This window comes from Hemiscyllium ocellatum, chromosome 37 (genome assembly GCF_020745735.1).
Source record: "Hemiscyllium ocellatum isolate sHemOce1 chromosome 37, sHemOce1.pat.X.cur, whole genome shotgun sequence".
NCBI lineage: Eukaryota > Metazoa > Chordata > Chondrichthyes > Orectolobiformes > Hemiscylliidae > Hemiscyllium > Hemiscyllium ocellatum.
The window spans coordinates 8,862,251-8,882,398 of record NC_083437.1 but is presented as its reverse complement, the minus strand read 5'-3'; the positions used below and the strand labels follow the sequence as shown (position 1 = coordinate 8,882,398).

General features: G+C 41.1%; 1 protein-coding gene across 5 annotated transcripts in view; it reads right to left on the bottom strand.

Annotated features, from left to right (window-relative positions):
• The window catches only part of sh2d5 (SH2 domain containing 5), an 81,242-nt gene that overhangs the window by 45,408 nt on the left and 15,686 nt on the right, over window positions 1-20,148 (bottom strand). For all 5 annotated transcript variants that reach the window (XM_060852119.1, XM_060852116.1, XM_060852118.1 and 2 more), the window contains one exon: window positions 12,611-12,757. In XM_060852119.1, the coding sequence (XP_060708102.1) occupies window positions 12,611-12,757 (147 nt within the window). The remainder of the gene's footprint in view (window positions 1-12,610; window positions 12,758-20,148) is intronic.

Below are 20,148 nucleotides of genomic sequence, written 5' to 3'. Positions count from 1 at the left end.
TATTGTCAGCCTGTATCAAAAAGTGTGGTACTTTAAAAATTACAGCTGGCCAGGCAGCATTTGAGTAGGAGAGTTGATATTTTGGGCATAAGTCCTTCATCAGGAATGCCCGAAATGTCAACTCTCCTGCTACTCAGATGCTGCCTGATCTGCTGTGCTTTCTCCAGCACCAAACTTTTCGACTCCAACTCTCAGCATTTGCTGTCCTCATTTTCTCCTAATGACATCAGCCTGTGCCATTTTCCGTCAGACAATGGTGAACATTTTACAAGGTCTGCCACAGAATTTATCTATCTTAATAACAGGAAAGACCAACAAAGAGCATTTGTACAGAACTTGGACACAGTCCTTAGGTATTTCTCCAATTCGGATATATGCCTTGGAAAGGAAAATGTGTGTTCCATTTACCCCAAGTAACTTACGTGGGTTACAGAATCAACAAGACCAGATTACACCAGTTTGGAAGACAAAATGAGGGCAATCAAAGATGTCCCAGCTCCCACAACTGAGGTCTTTCCTTGGATTAGTGAATTATTATGACAAGTTCATACATAACCTAGCACCCTTACATTTGCTATTGAAAAAGGGGCAACTTTGGAAATGTTCTCATAGACAAGACATTGCCTTTAGTGAAATGAAGAAGCAGCCATTATTGTCTGAGGTATTGGCACAATATGAACTCAAGCGAGATCTGGTGCTGATATGGCATGCCTCCCCGTATGGTATCAGGGTAGTGTTGGCTCTCATATGGCCAAATGAAGAGGAATTCCCAAAAGCGTATGCTTCCCAGATTATGGCTGATGCCAAGTGCAAATACATCCAGATCCAGAAGGAAAGATGGCGGTCATCTTTGGTGGGTCAGAAAGTTCCACCAATACCTTTACAGATGTAAATTTGTAATAGTAATGGACCACAAACCTCTGCTAGAGCTACTCAAAGAAGATAAAGACAAGTCCATATCTTCTAGTTTAATGCTGCAGTGGGCTTTCATTTGAAGTGCGTACAACTACAAGTTGGAACATGGTCCAGGAGGCCAAGTAGCAAATGTGGATGCCTTAAGTTGCCTCCCACTGGCAGATACTCCACTGGTGCTGCTGCCACTGAAATGTTCATTCTGGTTTCAAACTTTCTGAACACCCTTTTGCTCACTGATAATATCAGACTGTGGACGCAAAAAGACCAGGTCCTGCAAAACTAAAACAGCTGGTGGTGATGAGAGAAACAAAAGGAATATCACAACCAGATTCGAAACCGTTCTGGACCCGGCAAGACTGGATCATAGTAGACAATAGACAATAGGTGCAGGAGTAGGCCATTCTGCCCTTCGAGCCTGCACCACCATTCAATATGATCATGGCTGATCATCCTTAATCAGTATCCTGTTCCTGCCTTATCACCATAACCCTGGATTCCACTATCCTTGAGAGCTCTATCCAACTCTTTCTTAAATGAATCCAGAGACTGGGCCTCCACTGCCCTCTGGGGCAGAGCATTCCACACAGCCACCACTCTCTGGGTGAAGATGTTTCTCCTCATCTCTGTCCTAAATGGTCTACCCCGTATTTTTAAGCTGTGTCCTCTGGTTCGGCACTCATCCATCAGCGGAAACATGTTTCCTGCCTCCAGAGTGTACAATCCTTTAATAATCTTATATGTCTCAATCAGATCCCCTCTCAATCTCCTAAACTCAAGGGTATACAAGCCCAGTCACTCCAGTCTTTCAGCGTAAGGTAGTTCCGCCATTCTAGGAATTGACCTCGTGAACCTACGCTGCACTCCCTCAATAGCCAGAATGTCTTTCCTCAAATTTGGAGACCAGAACTGCACACAGCATTCCAGGTGTGGTCTGACCAGGGCCCTGAACAGCTGCAGAAGAACCTCTTTGCTTCTATACTCAATCCCTCTTGTTATGAAGGCCAGCATGCTATTAGCCTTCTTCACTACCTGCTGTACCTGCACGCTTACCTTCATTGACTGGTGTACAAGAACACCCAGATCTTTGTACTGCCCCTTTACCTAAACTGATTCTGTTTAGGTAGTAATCTGCCTTCCTTCTCTTGCCACCAAAGTGAACAACCATATATTTTCCACATTAAACTGCATCTGTCATGCATCTGACCACTCACCTAACCTGTCCAGATCACCCTGTAATCTCCTAACATCCTCATCACATTTCACCCTGCCACCCAGCTAAGTATCATCAGCAAATTTGCTAATGTTATTACTAATACCAGTGTTCCTCCACTATCATCCCTGCTAAGGTATTGCACCATTGAACTTTGGCCAGCTCCTCCCTCATAGCTCCATAGTTCTCTTTATTTAAAAGAAATATTGTCATTGCAGATTGAAGCTTATTGTATTATGGTCACTACTTCCCAATGGTCCTTCACTTCGAGGTCACTGACCAATTCTGGTTCGTTGCACAATATCAGATCCAGAATTGCCTTCTCCCTGGTAGGCTCCAGCACCAGCTGTTCTAAGAATAGTAGTGAACGTTTTTTTTATTGTGGGGAGCAAGAGTAATTGCCCAAGCAAAGATCGCTGTCAGGTACTGGCTAAACTCCACCAGGGTCATCCAGAGGTGTCCAAAATGAAGATGTATGCAGGAAATTATGTCTGGTTGCCAGGACTGGATGGCGATATAGCCATTTTGGTGGGGCAGGGCCCACAATGTCAACAAAGACAAAATTTACAGCCAGCAGCTCTGCCATTTTTGTGGGAATGGCTGGGCAAAACCTGGACTCGGTTACTAATTGAATGTGCTAGCCCTTTCATGGGCTTAATGTTCTTAGGCATTGTGGATGCCTTCTCAAAATGGTTGGACATGCATGGAGTTCATTCATCAAACATAGGTATGACAACAGAACAGCTGCGAGCATCTTTTGCAATACACAGGCTCCTGGAAGTGTTAGTCACAGCCAACAGACCATCGTTTACCAGCAGCGAATTTGAGTATGTCCTAAACTTGAATGGCATTTAGCATCTAAGGACAGTTCCATACCATCCATCATCCAATGGTCTGGCAGAAAGAACAGACCATTGAAGGCTGTCTTAAACAAATAGAATATAGCTTCACTTAATACCAAGTGGTCCCGATTCCTATTTGATTATTAGACCACACCTCATGCAATTTCAGGGATAGCGCCAGCAGAGTTGCACCTGGTTAGTAAGTTTGTTGATGACACAAATATTGGTGGAGTTGTGTGGATAGTGTGGAGGGCTGTTGTAGGTTGAAATGGGACATTGACAAGATACAGAGCTGGGTTGATAAGTGGTAGGTGAAGTTCAACCTGGAAAAGTGTGAAGTGATTCATTTTGAAAGATCGAATTTGAATGCAGATTGCAAGGTTAAGGGCAGGATTCTTGGCAGTGTGGTGGAACAGAGGGATCTTGGGGTCCACGTCCATAGATCCTTCACAGTTGCCACCCAAGTTGATAGCGGTTGTTAAGAAGGATATGGTGTGTTGGCTTTCCTTAGTAGGGAGATTGAGCTTAAGAGCCACCAGGTTATGCTGCAGCTCTATAAAGCTCTGGTTAGACCACACTTGGAATATTGTCCTCAGTTCTGGATGCCTCATTGTGGAAGCTTTAGAGAGGGTGCAGAGGAGATTTACCAGGATGCTGCCTGGAGAGGAGGGCATGTCTTATGAAGAAGTGGAGCAAAGAAGGCTGAGAGGTTACTTGATAGAGGTGTACAAGATGATGAGAGGCATACATAGACTGCATGGCCAGAGACTTTTTCCCAGGACGGAAATGTCTCTCATGAGGGGGCATACTTTTAAGGGAATTGGAGGAAGGCTTAAGGAGATATCAGAGGTAGGATCTTCACACAGAGAGTGTGATAGATACGTGGAATGCACTGCCAGCAGTGGTAGTAGAGTCAGATATATTAGAGACATTAGTTAGGGACATGTAAGCGACTCTTAGATAGGCACAGGGATAATAGTAAAATGAAGGGTATGTAGATTAGTTTGATCTTAGAGTAGGATAAAAGGTTGGCACAACATCGAGAGCCGAAGGACCTGTACTGTGCTGTACTGTTCTATGAGAAACTAAGGACTGCAGAGGCTGGAGATCAGAGTCGAAAAGTGTGGCGCTGGAAAAGCACAGCAGTAAGGTAGCATCCAAAGAGCAGGAGAATCGATGGGCATACATCCTTTGTCAGCAATGTACTGTTCTATGTTCTGTCCTGTCAGACCTGGTGAGCCTTTCCAGCTACTTCTGTTTTGGTTGCTGATTTTTGATGATGGGTTTGACATCCCACAGGACAATGGCATATTTCCTCTTGCACATCTGCATCCCCATTACCTCTACTACTGTGAATTGCATTGTCATTTTTGATGTTCAGTTTCCAGGAATTTGTAATGCAGCAATCCTCATGTGCAGTTTCCCTTTAACAGGGAAGAGACTGCCTGAACCACCTGGTGTAGAGAAAACACTACCATGCTTTACACAATGTGCAGAGCTTGCCACCAGCTTTAAGAACCAGGAAGTAGTGCTGGAGATGGGGAACAATTAAGGTCACAATTATTCAGATGAGGCAGGTATATAAATTTTGTAAATCATGAATTGCAGTGCCCTGTTTCTGACAGTCATATAAAACACACTTCTAACCCAGTAAGTATATAATGAATATAGACTGTCACTGCAGAGAAGAAATTTAAACAGCAACTCTCAAATACTGACTAATAAATGTAAACATTCCTGATCATTATAGCATTCCATCTATTTTCTGAGAGCTAACAGGACATACTTAAACAGTAAAAGCTGAAAGAACTGAGGATGCTGTAAATCAGAAATGAAACCAAATTGCTGGTAGTGTACGAGATAGACAATGTTGGCTGAGTCACACAAGTACCTGCCAAGTACATGGTGGGAGGTGTCCCCACGTGTAATGATGGTATCCATGTCAACACTCTAACACATCTTGCAGCGTCCGACGTGACAAAGTTGTATGGTGCAAGCCAGGCAGTTTGTTACGAACAATGATCTGTTTGAGGTTTGGTGGTTGTTTAAACGCAAGAAGCGGAGTTGCGGGGAAGGTAATGGCTAGATGCTCATCCTCGTTGATAATATGTTGCAGGCTGCAAAGTACATGGCGTAGTTTTTCGGCTCCTAGGAAGTACTGCACGACGAAGGGTACCCTGTCAGTTGCAGCTCGTGTCTGTCTGTCTCCTGAGGAGATCTTTACAGTTTTTCGCTGTGGCACTTTGGAACTGGCAGTCGATGAGTTGAGCATCATTAGAAAGGCATTCTTGACTACTTCCAGGTGCCTGTCACATTCCTCCTCATCTGAACAGATCCTGTGTATGCGTAGGTATACACCCAGCCACACCCACAAAGTAGAACAGAAAATCACCCGATTAGAATGCAATGCCATTCATGCTCTCAAAACCAACCAGAATATTGTCATCAAACCAGCAGGTAAAGGAGGAGCCATCGTCATTCAGAATAGAAAAGACTACTGCGAGGAAGTGTTCCGACAAAAGAACACTACAAGCAATTACAGGCCGATCCCGACAAAGAGCACACCCATGAACTAAACACATTGTTCAGAAGTTTGGATCCAGTCCTTCAGAGATTTCCAAGTACCCTCATCCCACGCATTTCTCGCTTAGGCGACTTGTACTGCCTTCCAAAGATACACAAAGTCAACACACCAGGACCATCGTATCGGGCAACAGGACCCTGTGTGAGAACCTTTCTGACTATGTCGAAGGCATCTTGAAACCCATCGTACAGGGGACCTCCAGCTTCTGTCGCGACACTGTAGATTTCTTACAGAAAGTCAGTACCCATGGACCAGTTGAACCGGGAACATTCCTCGTCACAATGGATGTTTCAGCACTCTACAGCAGCATCCCCCACAATGATGGCATCGCGGCGACAGCCTCAGCACTCAATACCAATAACTGCCAATCTCCGAGCACCGTCCTACAACTCATCAGCTTTATCCTGGTGCCGAAGAGTGGGCAACATTCATTCCAGCAGCAGTGGTGTGGCGAACAAGATTTGTGCTGGCCACCACGCCCATGGCTCATGACAGAGCACTTAACAAGAAGGACTGTAAAGTGGGAAACATTTTCTTAATTTCTTCATTGTTCTGACCTTATATTCCATGCGTTGGTTGCCTGTGTTTTACAATGGTGCTGGAGAGTGGTGAGACTATACACTTTTCACTGTATTTTTGTAACAAGATACATGAAATAACTGCAGAAGCCAATGTCCTATAACCAAATCACCCTTGATTAACTAGTGTACAATACACTAGCCAGCCAGCTTGGAGTTAGCCCTCAACTGAGGAGATTCTAATCTCCTGGTTTTCTTTTAAATTATCAAATGGTACAAAATACAAACAACAGTTTGCAATAAACAATAAACAGCAGGTTACAAGAAATTGCAATTTACAGGGGAAAGGGGCAGCAAGGCCAAACCCCACTGTCCAACCAGTTAGCAGGAAAATGAACATGAACCTCAAATCCCACTTTATGCTATCAACAAGGAAACAGTACCACAAACTCATACAAGACAGTTCAATGAAAATGATCAACAAAACAGTGCATTGAACACTGGCATGCCTGGCAACCCATCAAATTGCCGGCCCCTCCCAACTTCCTTCCTCCCCTAAACCCCTTCTGGCTATCTCCTGGTCAGTCAAGGCTTTCCTGATTGGCTCAGGTTAAGAACCCCAATCAAGAACCTCATGGTTAATGAGGGTGTAATGCAATTTTGTCGACTCTGTAACCCAAAGTAGGTCATTTGGGGCTCCTGGAACACATATTTTTCTCTTCTAAGGTATGCGCTCAGCTGGGAGAAACATTTAAGCACCATGTCTAAGTTCTCCAAGTGCTATTTATTGGTCCTCCTTGTTATTAGTATGTCAACCAGATTAATGGCAACTATGGATTGCCCTTGTAAAATGTTTTCCATGGTCCCTGGAAAAGAGCACACGCTGATGATATCAGAAATATCAGTCTTGTATATTGACATAGACCCTAATGGGTATTAATTGTAGCATACTTCTGGGACTCCACATCCAGTTGCAATTGCAGGTAGGTGTGTCTCATGTCCAGCTTCGTAAAGGGCAGCCCCCATGCCAACTTTGCATCTAAGTCCTCTCGGGATCAGGTATTTATCCAGCTATGAGAAGCGGTTTACCATTTACTTGAAATTCCCACAAAGGTGAACCAAGCCTTCAGGCTTCACAATTGGTACAACCGATGCTGCCCATTCTTCAAACTGCTCTGGTTTCATGATTCCTTTGGTCTTCCACCTCTACTTTTGCCCACAAAGCATTGCAAAATCTTGCAATTACGTCCTGGTAATGTAAAGTGGCTTTGATCCCTTTGATAGTCCGAAGCCCTTCTTGAAAATCTCCTGGGTATTTCATTAGAATTTCCCTGAGGCAGCCATTTTCCAACCAAAAAATGTTGAGCCAATCAAAGTGAACCTTTCTCAATCAATTCTGCCCCAATAGGCTTGGGCCCATCAGTGGTAACTGCACCAACTGCTTCTCATAGGAGACCAGAACTGATGTTGTGTTCTTAACTTACAATGGTGGCCCAGTGTATGTGCTCAGTCTGGCTGAGGTCTTGTGCAAGCTTAAAGGTTAGAGTCTTGAGGAATCTTGTTAAAAGGCAGATTCTGCAAAGACAGATACAGTTGTGCCAGTATTGACCTCCAAGGGAACTGGGTGATCACTTAATCAAACACTAATTTAAATCAGCTCAATTTGGGTGTCACTAAGAAATTAAATTGTTCCAACCCACAAGGAGGGAAACTTTCCAGGGTGTGCACTCTCCTGCGTACCAGCCTTCAAGCTTTCCTACTTAAGTCAGGCATTGTACAATGCCTTTTGCTGTCTTGAGTCCATATACCGGCAGCAACTACAATGGTTTGCTGGCCCAGATTCTGAAGAATTGCTTAGCCAGTTGGGATTCTGCTGTGAATTGGGCTACCAGGGCCCTCTGCTCAGAACATGCCCTGCATGAGGCTCTGCAATTGCCTACTGTCAAAGTGGTGTTCCCCAAGCTCAGTGGGACAGGTGAGGTTGTCCACTTCCATCCGGATGCCCTATAGTGTCCATGGTCCACTTGCCGCATTTTCTAATGACAAGGCCAGCTGCAATGCCTGTTCCAAGTCCAATTACATTTCAGCTAGAAGGCACTTGGCATGGTTACTTCATTAATCCCACTCTCATCACCACTGAAGTAACTACACAGAGACTGGTGTCCTGTCACCAAATCACCATTTATTTACTAATGCACAGTGACCAGCCAGCTCAGTTTCAGTCCTTGACTGAGAAGATTCTAATTTCCTGGGGGTTTTTTTGTAGAAACAAAGTTCAATTATAAACAATCCACAGTACACAATGGTTGTTGTGGCTAGCCAGCAGGGAGTCAATCCTCAACTGAGGAAATTCTAATGCCCTGGTTACATTGATCAGGCAAGGCTTTCCTGATTGGCCCAGGTTAACACTCCCAATCAAGAACCTTAAAGTTAACAAGATCCACCTGGTTTCAATCACTACAATACACATGACAATAAATAAATCAAATCAAATCAAAGGACAGCCCCTGATTTGAAGATTAAAGACACCCAGGATAAAAGTACTGCCTTTCTTCCATGGAGGCATTAACTCCTGATTTATTCTAACCCACAGAATAGACTGTAGACTACTCCTACCCGTGTTTTCCCCTTTTTATTTCTTACCTCCACCCATTTGAATACTGCACTTTCCATCCAAGATCGTTTCTTGCTATTATACTTATTCCATCCCATACCAACAATGTTACACTACCACCCTTTCCTTCCTGCCTGTGAAAAAGTCACATACCTCTGACTATTTAGTTCCCAGCTTTGATCTCATTGTAACCAGGTCTCTGCAATGGCTACAAAATCATAAGCATTAATCTGCATTTCTAAATACTACAATGCATTTCAGTAAAGAGCCATTAATTTTGCCTTTAAATCACATTTTTCCCCCTTTTTGACTGCATTTATTGCTGTTTTACTATGTTTGTAAACTCAGTTTCTTCCTGTCCTGCTCTGGGTGTCATTATCCAAATTGCTACTGTGTAATGCTGCTATATTCTATTCCTTTGTAAGCCTGTATTGTATTTTTCCATTTCTCACAGTAGCCTCCCTGTAATCTGTCAAGGTAAGATTGACAGATTTGACAGCAAGAGTCTTACATATCCCTTTTATAATGAACTAGCAGCATCACTTGCACCACAGTACGTACCCTGGCAATGTTTCTTTCATTAGCTGCAATCATGTGTCTTTGAATTTAGTTACTGAGCTAATATAATGTGAAGTTGAAAAATTATTTAGGCTAAGTATATTAATTGAATAATATTATCATTGAGTCTTTCTATGGTCTCTATTGTATCCATTACATTACTTCATATGTACAACTCTGCGAATTTGCACTGCTACAGGAAAGGATAAATCTGCAGAATAGGATCCTCAAAGCACCGCTGAATACGTTCAGTCCTGAGCAAGTAAAATTGAATGTACTTACTCAACTACCATAAAATACTGGAACCTAATTACAATTGGGCAGAATTATGGAATAAAATCCCAAAATACTTGTAAAAGATCTGTGTAAAAGGATAATTTCAGTTATTTAGGTGTGCTACAGCAATAATTCTTATAGCAATTAAAGATATCACTCCTAAATTTACATTTCTTTTGTCACCTGTCTCACCACACACCCCACACTCTCAATTTTGATTTAGGTATACATAAGAACAGGTTATAAAATGGCATACGAATGATTCTTCTGTTGTTGACATTTGTGAAGTGTATAATGTTATATGCCAATTGTTAGCAATCATGCATCTAGGTCAGAAGGTTATGGATTCATAGGTGAATAGGAGATTTAAATTAATATTCCAGTGCTGCAGCAATGGAGACCTGAACTATTAAAATTGTTCAAAATGCTATCCGTCAGATGAAACATAAAACCTGAGTGGCTTTGTTGCACATCCTTTCTTGCCCTTGAACTGGGTTTGCTTGGCCTCTTCAAAGGGCAATTAAGAGTCAACCACGCTACTGTGTGTCTGCAGTCACATGTCAGCCAGGCTGGCTCAGGATTGCAAATTCCCTAAAAGACATTAGGAAAAGGGAAAGGATCACAGATTCTTCTCAATTTAACCTCATGAGAAAGCTGAAAAGCAGATAATTTAATCTTCTTAAAAGCTTTAAGTCCCCCAAAGATAAATCAGGCAAACAATTTTATGATACTCATCAAACATCTATAACCTCAATATAATCTTCAATCCTAGTCTAAGTACATTCCACTTATTTCAATCCGCAGCATTTACTAAGGCAATGTTCTATACAACATTTGTCCATTGCAGCAAAGAAAGTTGAGAGGTGACTAGATAGAGGTGTACAAGATGCTGAGAGGCATAGATAGAGTGGATAGCCAGAGATTTTTCCCAGGGAGGAAATGGCTATCACAAGGGAGCATAATTGTAAGGTGATTGGAGGAAGGTTTAAGGGAGATGTCAGAGGTAGGTTCTTTACACAGAGAGTAGTGGGTGAGTGGAATGCACTGCCAACTGTGGTAGTAGAATCAGATTTAAATGACTCTTAGATAAGCACATGGATGATAGTAAAATGTAGGGTATGTTGGTTAGTTTGATCTTGGAGTAGGATAAAAGGTCAGCACAACAAGGGCTGAAGGGCCTGTACTGTGCTGCACTATTCTATGTTCTACGAATATGGAGACCAAAATTTACACAGTATTTCCAAATACTTAATCTCCAGCCTTCTAACAATGAAGGCTGAACTTCCATTTACCTTCTTAATTACTTGTTACAAACTAGCAACACCAAATCATAACCAAAACAGAAGGACTATAAAAATGTTACGATATAAACAAAAATATTGTGAATATTGACTAAAACCTCTAACGATGTACACAAGAATTAAAGCTTTGCATACAAAGCTTCACCTGACAAAGGAGCAGCGCTCCAAAAGGTTGTGATTTCAAATAGACCTGTCGGATTATGTGTCATTTGACTTCTGACGTTGCCTACTAAAGTGAAATAAAAGAACCTATTTCCTAAATACAAGAGTCTCCAGTCAGGGATGTTTTATGCATTGAGCTAAAATGGCCGAAAGTGTACAAACTCCAACTCCATACCAACTTACATTTTGATGCAACACTTCCTGTCAGCAAATTCTCAAAATTAATTCATTATATCTAAAAACTGGTAAGCTGGCAGCAGGAAAATAGCCATGAAGGCTCTCTGATTGTCACGTAAGCACAATTTTTCATTTCTGGTTTCAGAGAATGAAACCCACCACCTCTACACAGTTGAGACTTTAAAGCATTGAACAACAACGATGAGCAATAAAGATAAAAATATCGCTTTGTCAATACTCCTCAAAATAAATTAAAAGAAAGCTGCTGCCACTATCCTGGGACTGGGCTTTTGAACTGAGATATTTCCTGGGGATCATTGGACGCTTCCCTGCAACTGTCTTACACTGTTTCCAAATGGTCATTTGCAGCTGTAATGGAGCTCACTGCTGTCCTCTGGTGTCTTGCTTATCTAATTGTAGCTTCCTAGTAATGAAGAGCAATTTTTCCAAATGACAGCTCAACAGATGACAACTGGTGAGAAATGTTTTGTAAAGGAATGGGGATTATCATACAACTTGCAACTACATTGATTTTGCCTTTATTGAATAATATTAATATCTTGAAGGCACATGAAATCAACTGCTTACCATCACCAGCAGGGATAATAATTACTAATTCACAACACTTGCAAACAATTTCTACACAGTAAGAGTTTAGTGCTGTGTATGTAATGTAATTATATAGCAACATTCTGAACTGTCCCACTGCTTTCACAAATCAAATAGTTTAATTACCTTCACTGGGTCACAGGATTCTGGTTAATTATAAAATGTAACCAAGCTCTGTTGATCATAGAAATAGAAATCATATTTTCAGCATTACTATACTAATCAGTCTCAGTGAGACATCTTGCTCCTGTGCATTTCTTTCAGTGAGACTGATCTAAGTGCCAAGTCACTCCACTCAGCTAACAGCTTTCATTTCCATAAATCTTTGTGTTGTACTGCTGCAACTTAACTGTAAACAATAAGAAAATCTGTCTCTCTCCACTCCCCATGCTTCAGGACACCCACTGACATAAAGAGAAAGTTGTTCTGTTGATCTCTTATTCTTTCCCCAAACAGAAAACCATTCCATTTTATGACAAAAACAGAAGGATGTTATAAAACAGCAGCCAACTTCATCTGTTCAGGCAGTCAGACTATAGGAACTATTCACAGCAAATAGTTTCCAAATTCATTTCGTGGTCTCAGCCAAGGCAGTAATAGGATTGATGGGAGGAGGACTCAATTGTTTTTTTTGACCTCCAGATTAGGAAGAGGAAAACTCAGTCATCTGTAGACTTTCTGTACCAAACCATTGCTCAGCCATTATTTCCTAAGTAAAAACAAATAGAGGACTTTCTGTACAGAAAATAAAGCACGATTCTATATTTTTTCAAAAATGTCTTATTGAACAAATGGATGGTTTTTATCATCTGATTCATGTTTTTTTAAATTATTACCGACCCACCTCATTCGGCTGTGTGGTGACAAACAGATGGCAGAAGAGCTCACTTGGTGGTCTGTACGGGTTGCGTGTGACAAATGCAAACTGACAATCCGCCGGTTGACACGTTGTGTATAAGATTCTCCTCAGGGCATGAGCCATCAACAGCGTCTAGTTGAAACACAGCACAGGAATTAATTACATCTGTGCAACCAAATTATTTGCACAGCATTTTATGTTAGTTCTTCTGAAAGTCAGTAAAAAAAGCTTCTAATTTTTCAATCATGATACCAAATGTTTTCTTTAAGCCAACCTGGTGAAGCAATTTGTAGTCTGACCAAACTCGCTGATATTCTGTAGGCTACCACCTTTTTGTTGCACATACCCACCAAACTGGACCAAAGTAACATCAGAGCAATCTGTTAGGTGATTGTCTTCCCTAACTCATTCCTTCCTATCTGTTGAACCTGATACCATCTTAATTTCTCTGTCTCTACTGACAGGAAGGGTTTTAAACTACAAGCTTGTTGACCTCCTAACATATTGATTTAATCTTCCAATTCTTTCAACACTGATGATACCTGTATCTTGGAATCTGATATTCCTCCTCAATTTCTTTGTTTTAAATATGGAAAAGTGGAGAATTTTATTTTCTCTGAGTGTGAACAATTCTCTTTTTCAGGATCAGCTGTGGGGGCAGGATCATTAAATATGTTGAAGGAAGAGGTAGATGTATTGTTTACAAGGAACTCAAAGGGCATGGGAGTAGATAGGAAAATGGGTTGAGACCACAGTCAGAACAGCTATAATCTCGTTGAATGAGGGAGCAATAATGCTGGAGCCTGTGAAACAAGCAAAAAAAACTAAGTAGCAAGAAATAACAACAATGACCACAAATAAAGGTAAGGACGATCAGCAATGTACAGTCCTGACAGCAGTGGCAGGCACACAGCTATGAGCAATAGAATCAAAGGAAAATTGACCTGCAATAAGATGAACTCAAATAAATTCAACAATTCCAGTTTTAACTCAGCGAGAATACTGAGGTCAAGGGATACAGGAAATGCCTGTGGTTCTATTGTTTTAAGTGCCCCAAATCTCTATAATGTAGCAAGGATAATCAAAGGTAGAGTTTCACTGCTCTGTGAATATATGGATGAGGTTGGCCTGGGAGGGTATTAAATGGGGAATGCTGAAATCCTGAAAATTAAAGGAATCCTGATCTCTCCTGAATGTCCCAGAGTAGACTTGTTCCAAGCAGGAACTGACGGCTAAACAACTATTGCAATTGATAAAAAGCCAATTTTGTGCTGTTTTAGTGCTGAATTCTGGATTTACCAATCATGTAATCGGTTTCCTGACCCATCAATGACTTACCAGGGTCACCAAGGTTAGTGCACAGCAGGAAACTGATATCTTGTAAAGGCTCTGATTGGTTACACTGAAGAGATCAATCAATGATTGCTGACAGAGTGCTGTTCCATCTTTCTCGGAAGGTACTTTGCCTCACCTACAGTTCCCTCACCTACAGCTGTACTGCCCTGCTACCATGGGAGCATGGGAGAGCTCATATAGTTACTCCTTCCACCTTTTTCGAGGGTAAACACCAGTGCCACATCATTGAACATAAGAACTGGGAGCAGGAATAGGCAGTTCAGCCCTCAAGCATCTCTCATTTAATATTATCATGGCTTTATCTCATCTTGATTTCAACTCTACTTTGCTGCACACTCTCCATAACCCTTTAACCTATTACTAATTAAAAATGTGTCTATCTCATTCTTAAATGTATTTAGTTCCCATGACCGTCACATTCTGGGTCATGAAATCCACAGATTTGCAAGCCTTTCAGAGAAGTAATTTCTTATCACCTCTGTTTCAAATCTGCTATCCCTTATCCTAAAATTATAACCTCTTATTCTCAATTGTCCTGCATGAGGAAATATCGTCTCTGTCTACTTTGTCAATTATCTTTAACATCTTAAATATCTCAATGAGATCTCCTCTCGTCCTTCTGAGCTCCAGAGAGTATTGGCCTAAACCACTCAATCTCTCTTCTTAAGATAAACTCCCACATGTCTTGAATCATTCTAGCAAAAGTTATCTTAACTGCCTCCAATGCCTCATGTAAGGGGGCCAAAAGTGCATCTAGAGTCTTGCATATAATCTCACTAATGCCTTGCATAGTTGCAGCAAACTTTACCGACTTTTATACTTGATTTCTTTAATAATAGATGCCTAGACTTTCTGAGGCATCCTCCTCTAAAACTCCCTAAGAACCAGGAGTTAAAATGGTGGTGGATAGAAGTAGGGTGAGAACATACCCTAACAATGCAGTCCCAATTTTGTCTCCTCATCCATCCCATTTTTATTAGCCAGGGTAGGGGAATTTAATAGACAATTGTCACCAAACTGAAAATAACAGTTGAAGCAAAGCACAGATAAAATCATGTAAAACTATGGAATTAACAATATTAAATCCAAAATATACCCTAGGTTTCTCAAAGACAGATAGGATCCAGCTGGAAATGTCAATAAAATATGACCCAGTTTTAACTCTGCAAGTGTACAATGCATCTCAGCTTTATTAAATCTCAAACAGTTAAAATTGGATGAGAGTGGGAGCAAAGTCAAAAAGTGTGGTGCTGAAAAAGCACAGCAGGTCAGGAGCAGGAGAATTGACGTTTCGGATACAAGTCCTTCATCAGGAATGTGGAGGGGGAGGGGGGCTGGGAGATAAATAGAGGGGTGGGGATGGCTGGGGGAAGGTAGTTAGGATGGTGATAGGTGTATACAAGTGGGAGGTAATTTTGATAGGTCGATGGGGAGGGTGGAGCAGATTGGTGGGAAGGAAGATGGACAGGTAGGAGGATTGGGAGCAGGCAGCCCGAGGTGGCAAAAGCAGGAGCAGGCAGCCCAAGGTAGCTGGAGGCCGGAGTGGGAGCAAGCAGCCTGAGGTGGCAAGAGTGGAAGCAGGCAGTCTATGGCAGCTGAAGGCAAGAGCAGAGTAGGTGGCTTGGGGTAGCTGGCGGTGAGAGCATGTGTAGGCAGCCCAAGGCAGACGGCAGTGAAAGCAGGAGCAGGCAGTCCAAGGTAGCTGGAGACAAGATTGAGAGCAAGCAGCCTGAGACAGCAGGGAGGGTAAAGTCAAGCCTGGAGCAGGGGAAGTTGAGCCTATGTGAAGACTGCAAGCCCAGCGTGGCCTGTGGTGTTGAACTGTTAACTGTGTTTCTTTTATTTTTTTCAGTTTTTAGTAAGGGCACTGTATGACTCTGTGACTAATGTTTAAGTTTTTAACCTTTGTTTCGTTTTTCTTCTGCTTTGTACCGAGAATCTGTACCGAGGTACCTTTGTCCCTAAGATGGCGCCATAAATGGCGACCTGTAAACTTTTCACTGTACTTATGTACATATGATAATAAATCTAATTCAATTCAATAAGCTAATTAGTTAATTTTGGCCATGCATTTTTTAAAAATGTGTAATTTAAGCATTCTTTAAATATTACTTTGAGCATCATATACTTCATTTACTAAGAAACAAAATAGCTGACAGAAGTTTATTTTCAGGAGGATTTTGGAGCAATTCGAAAATGGGGACTAGGCAAGACAGATGACTTACATTGGGGAGTTGTTTTTGATTGCATTACATTACAGAATTATAAAACATACTATTTCGAGATCTTGTAACTCTGAATTCGTTCAAAGTATACTGGAGAACTGTAAATTATGCTATTTCATTTTCCTTTTACTAAATTCATAAACAGAAAATGTCTGACATGAATTGAGCCAATATTGGGGTGATTAACTGTCACAGAGAAATAAAAGATATATCTTTTCTGTACCCAGTAAATTTGATACTAGAACCAAATTAATGGCAGATGTCTGCAACAGTACAGGCAAACTTTCCCAACTGGATGTACACCAAGAATGAGCATATATGCAGCAACAAATTGTGCAATTGGCTAGTTCAGCATGACTGAACTGTGCCAGGCTGTGGTTTGGATTTTGAGCCAGTCAGAAAATGAAAATTTGCCAGTGAGCTCCAGGAAGGAGAAGGTAACTCCAACGGCACAGATCTGATGGTGATGGGATGAGGGGAAACAAAATAAGAACAAAATGACCGTGCACCAAGAAGAACAATTAATTAGCAGTGTCTTATGGTATAACGATTTACAGAAAAACATGGGCTTAGATTTTCACAGAACAAATGGCCTTGGAGAAGAAGTAACAGGAGTATGGATAAGGGAGATGTGATTTCATGTTATCTACATGTGCTTTAGCAAAATCTTTGGTAAGGTCCCTCATGACATTCTGGACAAGAAAGTAAAAGCCCATGGGATTCAAGGGAAAGTGTAAGTTTGGATCCAAAAAATACATTAGTCATAAATTGCCGGAGTATATCAGCGGACTAGTCAGATGGGCAGAGCAGTGGCAATGGAACTCAACCTGGAAAAGTGTGATGTGATATACTTGGGGAGGGCTATGAAAACAAGGAATTACACCATGAATAATTTGACCATAGTAAATACTGAAAATCAATAGGACCTTATTGTGTATATTTAAAGATGCCTGGAGATAGATAAAGTGATTTAGAAGACATGGGATACCTGACTTTAGTAGCCATGGGAGGGTAGGAGATTCAGGGTGACCTTGTAGAGGTTTATAAAATCATGAGGGGCATGAATAGCAAAGGTCAAGGAGTTCAAAACTAGAGGGCATTTTTTTTTTTTAAGGTGAGAGGTAAAAGATTTAAAAGGGACTTGAGGGACAACTTTTTGACACTGTGTTTCATGTGTGGAATGAACAGGTGGAAGGAGTGGGAGATGCAGATACAGTTACATTTAAAAGATGTTTGGATAGATACATGAATAGGAAAGTTTTACAAGGATATAGGCCAAATGCAAGTAACTAGGACTACTTTAGTTTGGGAAACCTGAGCTGCCAGAGGAGATGGTGGAGGCAGATACAATTACACCATTTAAAAGTGTAAATGGATGAGTACTTGAATAGGAAGGGTTTAGAGGGATATGGGCCAAATGCTGGCAAATGGGACTAGATCAGTTTAAGATGTCTGATCGGCACAGACAAGTTGAACCAAAGCAGCCACTTCCTTGCTGTACAACTGTAAGACTCTATAATTGCATTGCCATTGCCATCAGGGCAGTTTGCCAGAAGCTGGAAAACAGGATCATTATTGGGTGTAGTCGGCCAAATAGCCTTTTTCTGTGCAGTAAATAACTATGCTGCAATGAGCCTCTCCATCATGACTGAAAAGGTGAAGGAGGTCAAAGTTCAGAAATTCTGCCCCAAATTATAGCCTAACATTTTCATATGGGCAGATCACATTTGACAAAGGGCTTTTTGTGGAGTTAGCTGACCATATAAATCGCCTGTTACTTCTAATTGTGTCTGGTTTTGATGACCTAGCTTTGTGAAGCACATTGTGCTCAAACTAGACTTGGTAAAAGGTCTGAAATTTGTGGATTGTTTAGATTGCTTGTGCACCTTTTTGGAGAGTTAAAAGTATCCCTTTGAATAAGATCCCAGCACATATTTGGAGGAGGTGATGTGCCTTTTAGGAGAGCTAATGTGCCCTTTGGGGGAGACTTGGTGCCTTTTGGGAGAGTTAAGTTGCCCTTTAGGACTGGCAAAAGTAAACACAAATATGCATGAAAGTATATAAACTCATTAACCGTAAAGCTCAGAAGACCTGTCAAAAGTCCAAAGAAATCAAGCTGGCAAGGCATTTAAAATTCCTGCCCGTTATACCGTGGCAAAACTATTAGGAATGCTAACAAAAGTTAATTATTGCTATTTTGTTTCACTTACGTTGAAATAAGCCTATAGGTTACCATAACTGAATTAGTGCTTCAGATTGATATTGTAATCTTTCATTATCACAGCAGAGTGCCAATCATTTCATAGTTTGATTAACATCTCATGTGGTTATAGATTTTTAAAGTTGCGACTAAGAATTAAGCACCTAAGTACAATATTTATTCTCACTTATTTCATCTCAGTATGGTTCTAAGTTATGCCTACAGGGGAGACTGGGAAGTTAAAATAGTAGGTATAAGAGCAAAGTATAGGTGGTTGTGGGGTATATATTGGTATGAATTAGCACTAAGTTAGGTTGGCACGGGACATGGGGATTGTGTGGCAAGTGAAAGGACGTAAGGGAGTGAGAACTGGAGAGATGTCTTATGTTTTATTCTTTTTTGTAAACTGCAGACTCCGCGTCAGAGTCTGGAGGCTGACCTTCCACCCAAGCAGACCTTCACACCTTCGAGAACCTCTACATTAATTCTGAAGTTGTCCAGCCTGATTCCTAGAGAACCAAGCCAACTCCTGAACCATTTTCTCTTGGATCAGGTTTGTGGAGCTGGGACACACCCAACTCAGTGCTCCTGGCCTGAAAACAAAAATTCATGCATAAAGCTTTGTCTCTGGTTCCAGTTCCATGACAAACTATTTTCCACATTCACTTTGGTTACTGTGAGCCATCTACACACAAAGAATGTATTTAGTTAATATAAAATGACCACACATAACAAACATTATTAATAACATTACCAATCTGGGAGGATAACTGTTAGTCACACAACAGCAGGATGTTGCTGATCACCCAACAGAGAGAGAACATTGAGGCAGCTATTAACCCTTTAAGTGATCAATTAGAATTAATGTATAATTCAAACTTCTATACAAAAAAAAGCACAGAGCACTGTGCTGGATTATTAGATCAACCCCTCCTCCAGAGGATACTGCAGATAGAAAATTACCACTTAGTTCCTTTAGCCACCTCTTTAAGTTGACCTGGAGCATATCAAGGACTTGAACAAATCCTATTCATTTATGACATGAACTGGAGGGAGGAATGTCACTGCTGGATAAAAAGGACAACTCTTCCAGTTTCAGGACTGTGTCAGTATTAAACTTTGTCATTCCAAGTAATACTAAGTGCAGGTAATAAAGCATCCACTCTTGATACCCCAAGTTTCTTAACTTCAGAAAAGCACTGCTAATTACACCAATGTGAACTTTCTATTTCATATACCAGTCATTATTGTGGCCACTCAGTGAGCCACTGCTAATTAATGTTCAATTGGAGTTGTTTATGCTGTGAACATACTGATGGAAGTGGAATAAGATTTTCAAAGCTAATTAGATTTACATTATCGTTCTGCAAATTAGGACATTTGTCACATTACGCTGTTCAGGGTTCAGATGCACATCTCAAAAACTGACAGGACACTGTTCTGACCACTAACAACTATTGACCCATCCCCTCCCTCTTCAGCTTTGTTTACATATCATTCCAAATTAGTATACAGATGGACATCAAGATTCTCCTCAGCGATGTATTAAGTATGGCAGTATGGGACTTTGTTCAAAGAATATCCTGCTGTCTGCACACATTATATGTGATCAATATAATTGGTATATTTTTGACAGGATTCTCATGCATCAAGAAATTTGCTCGAGGAACAATACACAATCTTTGTTGCAGAATATATAGCCAGTTCTCTATAAAGTGCAAGGCTTCAGGAGTGCATTTGTT